The 7,544-nt window shown below is 45.6% G+C and overlaps 2 protein-coding genes across 2 annotated transcripts; both read right to left on the reverse strand.

Moving 5' to 3' along the window:
• Positions 1-2,105: 2,105 nt before the first annotated feature.
• Positions 2,106-3,842, reverse strand: fgfbp1b (fibroblast growth factor binding protein 1b). The gene is made up of 2 exons (XM_017440685.3): positions 3,453-3,842; positions 2,106-3,323 (listed from the first exon to the last, which is right to left on the reverse strand). Exon 2 carries the CDS (start codon positions 3,314-3,316, stop codon positions 2,702-2,704), a length of 615 nt encoding a protein of 204 aa, XP_017296174.1. The 5' UTR covers positions 3,317-3,323; positions 3,453-3,842; the 3' UTR covers positions 2,106-2,701.
• Positions 3,843-5,781: 1,939 nt separating this feature from the next.
• On the reverse strand, positions 5,782-7,037 carry fgfbp2b (fibroblast growth factor binding protein 2b). Its single transcript, XM_017439372.3, has 2 exons — positions 6,185-7,037; positions 5,782-6,061 (listed from the first exon to the last, which is right to left on the reverse strand). Exon 1 carries the CDS (start codon positions 6,913-6,915, stop codon positions 6,208-6,210), a length of 708 nt encoding a protein of 235 aa, XP_017294861.1. The 5' UTR covers positions 6,916-7,037; the 3' UTR covers positions 5,782-6,061; positions 6,185-6,207.
• Positions 7,038-7,544: the final 507 nt, after the last annotated feature.

Consider the following 7,544-nt stretch of genomic DNA (forward strand, 5'->3'; position numbering starts at 1 on the left):
TTGTCCATGCTCCTGCTTGACGTCCTGGATTGTGCCCGTCCGTCCACCCATAGGACAGTTCCCAGCTCGTTGTCAGTGGTGGAACGCCACGGACTGATCGGACTGTGGCTCCACACTGGATCTACTTTTGTATTAAGACCACTTCCACCAAACAAATGCTCGGTCTGCTACACTCATCCTAAAACAGTTTGGACAGGCTGGTAGTCGTCAACAGGTAGGTTCTTCACATCGAAGCTGATAGCTGCACTTGCATGTTCTGACGTGTTTCTTGAATTGAGCTGTTTGTCGATTTCCACCAAAAAAAGTGTCACTATCAGTGAACCTGACCTTTCACCCCACAACAATCATGGATACCTAATAAACACATGTATTCAGGATTGTTTTGTGAGTGTAACATGTACTCTTCTTGTCCTCTTGTTATTTTACGCCAAAGCATCTGCCGCTGATCGTTGCCACGGAAACAGGCAGCCAATAACACGCCGCAAACAGCAGGGTGTGTGGGGTCAGACCACCTCGAGCCACGGGGAAAACAATGAGTCGGACTCCTCCCATCTCAGGCGTTTGTGTGTGTGTGTGTGTGTGTGTGTGTGTGGGCAGCTTTGTAGGTCAGATCCCGAGTTCTCCAGTGGAACAGGGAGTTTTGGTTCTGTCATTGTTTGGAGCAGCTCGTCTTCTCTTTCATCACAGAGGCTGGGGCTGCGTGACGTGCAGACAGCAGCTCACATTCAGCCGGCCTCCGATGGGAATTTCGTTTTACTCTGAGTGATGAATAGTTTGGACCTCTTTGTGGCGAATAATCGGGCCCTTTATTGTCTGAACATGTAACCAAAGAAAGATGGCTCACGTGGTTTGGACAGAAGCCAAAAATGGCCTTTTACGATGTTCAGTTATCCAGCCATGAAAAGATTAAGCTTTTAGCTCATCTTTTTGTCACTTCAAAACAAAAAAACCCTCAAAATATAAACTAAAATAGATCAAAGCAATAGTTCAGATCTTCTGAAGTTGGGTTCTGTGGAACAATCACTATCTTACCTGTTGTAGATGGCTAATTGAACGGCCTCAGATTGGAAATAAGATAATGCAGGGGTGTGGAGCATTCTTGTTTTTTTTGCCTCAGAGTCATTTTGACTTATTTAAAATACAGAAACGGCCACACTTGAAACATTTATTGTATCTTTGTTAGCTCTTTTACACACTTTGGTCCTGACCCCATGCAAACTAGCCGTTAGCTCAGCAGTCCAGTCAGAATTAAACCTGTTTCTCCAAACTGAGTCTGTTCAAAGAGTCATCTACAACAGGTAAGATACTTACTGCTCGTAACCTTTCCACAGAACTGGGACATTATGGGGTTTATTTTACTTATCAATTCACAAACTGTATCCATTTTTATCCTGGGCTCGGATATAAGCAGCTCTCTGTTAGCCGACCCCAATTTGTTCCACATCAATAAGATTTAACTTCATATTTTCCCCTTTTGTGTTCATTTTCAGAAAAGCTTCCTGCTTCAACATCAAAGTCTTAAATGCACAAAAAAAAGAAAACACTGTTCTTATTCAAAAGCAGACCTAAAGGGGTCTCCAGGAACGTATTTGTTTGTTCTGCTGTCTCCGAGAGACACAATAAAACACCCCGAGGACGAGAACAGGACTCAGCATCGGGTTTTTTTTCTGAGAGGAAACCAAATCAGACCATAAAGAGATTAACTTTAAGGCTGGTGCTTTCACGTGTGTTTGTGCAGTCTGTTAAACGTGCGAGGGAAGAAAACAAGATCAGACATGACATGACTCGGATGAGCTGATGATTATTGGCAGCGATGAGTCCTCTTCGGGCTCCTTTTCGCTCTAAAATATTTTGTGAGGTTTGTGACCTTTTGAGAAGTTCTGTCTCAACAGGAGCCTTTTTAGACTTCACAGAAATAACTGAGCCATTAACTGAGTTTGGGCTCATTTAAAGGTGAAAATCTGTGTGTTTCAGCATGTCAGAGTCAAAGCATCCAAGCAGGCGTTCACAAACTAGTACCAGGAGGGACAAAAAAAACCCTGATAAAAATGCACAATATTTCTATTTTGCAGCAAACAGCAGAGCCTGAGAAGAGAACGTTTCTTTGCAGTGCATAAATGTCAGTTTTATTTTAGTGGTTGACTTACATCCAAAAGTAAAAGAAAACCTCACTACACAATTATCAAGCATTCAGGAAACACAGCAGTACTGTTATTTTTTTAAAATACTTCCTAACAACTAAGACATATATTACTTACAGTGCAGGGGATTTACAGGGACACATGAAAAAAAAATAAAACTTGCACAAACTGGAGAATCAGGTTTGTAAAAAGGAGCTATTTACTCCATTTACTGCCTGTAAAATCTAAAAATATGGACTATCTAAAGGTGAATATATTAAAGAAATACCACTTTAAATAGCCTGAAGCAGCTGGATGAGTACTTTACAGTGTTATCAAAAGATTTGTGCTACTTTGATCTGAAAATATTAAACATTCATCTAAAACAGCAAATGGTTCATTTGGGTAAAATAACTGGAAAATAGTGGTTCACTTGAGAATAAATTTATAAACTGGCCTTAAATGACTACATTTGGAGGTAAATTTAAATAATATCAGCAGCTCCTGATAAATAAGACACCTGAGGTTGAAAAATAATAAAATAATAGTAATAATTAATAATAATAATCAAACCACCTGAGCTAACAGGCGTCAGTCTGCAGCATGGACATGAAGAAGGAGCACACGGAGGCCCACGCGCCGCTGCAGTGCTCCTCAGCAGTCCTCCGCTGGTCCGCGGGCCCCGTGCAGGACGTGGGGAGGGCAGCCGGGGCCGGGGCCGGGCTGGGGGTCTGCGGCTCCCCGGACTGAGCGGAGAACTCCAAGCTGTCCACGTCCAGCAAGAAGTTCACGTCTCCGGGCGCGCGCCTGCACATGCCGGCCCGGACGGGCGCGCGCTCGTCCCTGCACAGTCTCGCGCGGAGCTTCCTGAGCGCGCGGCCCACCTGCTTCCAGAAGCCCCGCGGGTCGGAGCCGAAGGCCGGGCAGCTCCGGGGTCTGCCGCGGTACTCGCAGCTCATGTCGGTAATCCCGCCCGCGACCCGGGCCTCCGGGTTCTGGCACCTGACCCGCAGGTTCACAGAGTCCCCCGCGTCTCTGGCGGTCCACGTGCACTGCATGCGGTCACTGGTGGAGAACCTCCCCCGGCCGGACACCGGGCCCCCAGCGGGCCCCGGGGCCCTGCCGGCTGCTGAGAGCCGCTGCTGCTGGAGGGGAGCCACCAGCAAGCAGAGAGCCAAGGTCCTGAGCAGGAACATGTCTCACCTGCTGGCAAAAAGATGAGCAAAAGGAATTATAATAAACTATTATCCCCTCAAAAGGTGTGATATTTCAGAAACTACAGGAACATCTTTTCAGTGCTTCATTCGACTGTTGATAAATAAAGTTTTAGACCTAAAAGATAAAAAAGTCCCACAGACTGAGTCCAATTCACGGAACGAGGAGCGTCTCGGTGCGTAAATCTGCGGTGTGGCGTCTCTCTGCTCCGGCGCGTGCTTTTCATACAGCAGCACGCCCACCATTCATCACGCACACTCTCACACGTCCCCCCCACTCACACACCCTCTCTCACACACACATCCGCTGAGGATCCGAGGGTCTCAGGACCAGCCGACCTGAGCTCAAACCATGCAGGCACAAATCTGCGCGTCTGAAGACACTTTCCGCTCAGATGCTTCCAACATGAAAACAACATTCCGGCTCAGCCTCAGGCGCAAGATTCCCATCACTCAGCTCCAGCTCTCAGCCATCAGGAGATCCAGGAATCAGCCTTCAGCCTTGAGTCCTGTTGCAACACTGGAGGGGAAAAAACAAAAACAAAACAACAAAGTTTACAGTAAAAGTTCAGCTTGACTGAGCAAAATGTCTCCTTGCAGATTAAAACCGAACCACATGAGCATAAAAATGTGAGCTTCTTTAGTTCCAGCAGAAATGAATCAGAAACACACTGGAAGGGGAAGCAGAAAATATAATTTATTTATTTATTTTTTTCTGAGAGGTGATCAAAGATCTGTGGATCGATTCGATCCTGAAAGTGAATCTGCTTCTCCTTGAACTTTAGAAATGTTTTATGGTTATTTCATCCATAAAAGTCTCTCTCGTCACTGCTTTTCTTGTCCTGATTCGATGCAATGAATGAAAAAGCCATAAACACAAGAAACAGAACTCATCTTAAGAAGAAAAAAAAAACAACAACAAAAAAGCTAAAACTAATTTTTATTTGTTGGACTCGACCACAAGGCACGAATAGCACACAGAACCAGCGGGAGCTTGTAGTTTTACATTTCTGTGCTGAAAATCCTTTTTAAAATTTGCCAAATCTTTCCCAACATCTCAGGGTCTGTATGGAAATTAACATCAGAGCTCTCTTGGGTTTCATGGTCTCATGAGACACAGGAAGAAGGAACAAATGCCAGCTTCAGATATTTGTGGTTTACTTACCTAAACAAGATGGCTCACTCGTTTCAAAGATGAGACGGTGAAATCTAGCTGCCTTTTTTACGACTTTAGCACCAAACCTGACTGAAGACGACTCCTGGTAACTTACCAGCTGCCATCTTTCCTCCTGGGATAATTCTGAGCTGTCTGGTGTCGACTCCAGCAGCTTCAGGCTGATAATTACAACAATTCTTACAGTTTTACAGACATTTTTTGTCCATTTCCAAGCATCACTTTGTTCTCACAGCACAAAGAATGACTGTTTTTGTTGAAATGTGAAAAACAAAGTACTCATAATCCGACCTGTCAGATTTAAAACAGGTTCAGAAAAGCTTTGTTACAGCTTTTTTTTTTTTTTACTGATGAAGACAGATTTGATCTCCGTTAGTGTAAAACCTGAGCACTGAGGATCTATTTGGTTTGTGAGGACATTTTGACTGTTCTTATATATAGGCAGAGAGGTGTTTTAAATGTCAAGTCTGGGAGAAGACATTTGATCAGAAAGTGGTTTTATAACTACAGACACTTGCTGCTGAAACCTCAGTTTTCTCTCTGCTCAGCAGCACCACCCTGTGTTCGGCAGAGGCTCTACAGCCAAACTTAACAGAAGAGAATAGAACACACACACACACACAAATATATATATATATATATATATATATATATATATATATATATATATATATATATATATATATGGATGTATTTAGAGCTCCAATCTTAAACTTCACATCTCTTAATCTGGACATTTGCACCATGTCTCATTCATTTAGTCTGAAATCTCAAAAAAAAAAAGTTAGACTATTTAGAAAGACTTTAACCAGTTGTGTGTTTATTTATTTGGTTCAACTCCTCTTCTTTAAATAGAATTAAAACAGGAAGATATGGTTTTGCATCTGCTCCAACATGCTTGCATTTAGACTCCTCCAATGTCTGAAACCTCCCTCCAGATCTAAAAAAAAGCCTATTTTCCTGCACGTGTGCTAATGTATGTTTTAACAGCCACACAGATCCGCGGCCGCCTGCAGGCTCCACACAGGCCTCCTCTGTTCCTGCTCTGCAGCTCTTTAGACTCAATTCATCCGCTCACACAAAGAGGCGTTTGGCTGTGCGCAGACACCTTCTGTGACTGATTGTGTCTGCACGCTAACAGACTTCCTCAGACATGTTGCTACAGCCTGTGATGAGTGGGCACAAAGACCCCTTTTGAGTTCAAGATCCTGAAACGTGACACCTCACCTCAGTTCAGCGGGAGAAACGGAGAAACGACGCAGAAAGGGAGAGGTCACCACTCTGATTTTATTCTGTTTTGGGATACAAGCTTTTGAGACATTTACACGACACGTGGAATAACTGTTGAGTCTTATACAAACACATGCATGATCACCCCCCCACACACACACATACACCCTTTTTACAGATTTAGAAACGACATGCACGCCACATCAAGTTCTTGTGGGGCAGACAGGTCTCTGTGATTGATGGGATCTTTCCAGATGCCTCCGGATATTTTTGTTTCAAAGAGTTTAGAGGCCGTAGACGGCGTTGATCCTTGTGATTCCAACCTGAAACAACAAAAAAAGCCCTCAACAATTTTGTTCAATTTTTATTACTTTCTAAAAAGCACATTATTGTTATTATTAGCTTCCCTTCTTCTTTCTTCTCCTGTCAGCGTTGCCGTTACCCACCTGAGAGTCTCTGCGGCACCTTCTCAGACCTGGAACCAGCTGATGAGGTAGCTGCAGACGCCGTGGAGGCTCTTCCAGCAGTACTCGGTGGCGAGGCGGGAGGCGCTGGACTCGGGCTGCTCTGTGGGGCGGGTAGTGGTCTTCCCCGGCTTGGGGGTGGCTTTCCTGCCTGGCGAGCCCTTACCCGGCTGCGGCTTCACGGGCTGAGGCTGGGGCTTCACGGGTTTAGCCGTGGCGACGGGCTTGGGCTGGGCTTGCACCGACGGTTTACGCTGCTCCTTGGAGGCCTTGGGGGCAGAGGTCTTGGGCCAAGAGGTCAGAAAGGTCATCTGGGCTTCGTCTGGGTATTTCTTGCACATGTGCGGGCGGTAGATTTTGGCTCCCTGGCAGGCGTTCTTCAGCTTCCTCAACTCCCACATCATCTGGGTGAAGTAGTGGCGGGGGTTGGCGTTGTAGGCGCGGCACAGGCTCGGCTTGCCTTGGAAGTCGCAGTAGTAAGACCGTCCCGCGGCCTGGCCCGGACTCCTGCAGGAGACACGCAGGCGAGTGTGGTTTCCGGCTGCAGACACGGCCATGGCGCACGACTCCTTGGTCTTGGTGCTGAATCTGATGGGCTCGTCCCAGATGCCGCGCGGCTGCTGTTTGATGTCGTTGCTGCTGTTGTTTTGAGCTTTTGACACGCAAACAGTCGCTGCCAAGAGCAGCGCCACGATCCTCACGCTGGCTCTCATGGTGAAGTTAGGTGTGGGAGTTACGGACTTCTGTGGGTACTTCTCTGTTTGCTCCAAATGTAAAGATGGGCAAGAGGGGAGGGAAAAAAAGCATAGAAGTGGAACTATATACAGCAGAAACTCACAAGGAGGGTATTATTCATGAAGCTGAATTACTCAGACTCCTCCCCCAGTTTCTTACCTAAACACACATGTGGTACCCTCAGAACTAGGAAGGTGATTGACGAGATGGCTGGAAAGAGGGGAAGGGGCATAAACTAAGGGGAGGAAGAGGAGGGAGGGGGAGTTTTTCCTGAGAGTAAGAGTTTGGATGGTGTATAATCCCACACAGGAGGTTCATTGAGCATTGATGAGCGCAGCGAGCCAAACTGCTGCCTGAAGCTACTTGGTGCGATGTTAGAAGTAGTCTTTGAAAAAAATTAAACTTGACTTATTACTTCTCACATCTGAATTAAACCACAAAGCAAAGATGCCCAAAGCTGATGCAAGCCATAAAAAACACAAATCTTTGAATGAAATGCATTGTGGCAAATAAGAAACCGTAATGTTTAACATTATGGATTAGATATGTTCAAGAGGGTCCAGCAGCTGAACTTCTCCATCAGCAGATTTGTGAGTCCCTAGACAGC

The sequence above is a fragment of the Kryptolebias marmoratus genome, linkage group LG3, assembly GCF_001649575.2.
Source record: "Kryptolebias marmoratus isolate JLee-2015 linkage group LG3, ASM164957v2, whole genome shotgun sequence".
Lineage (NCBI taxonomy): Eukaryota > Metazoa > Chordata > Actinopteri > Cyprinodontiformes > Rivulidae > Kryptolebias > Kryptolebias marmoratus.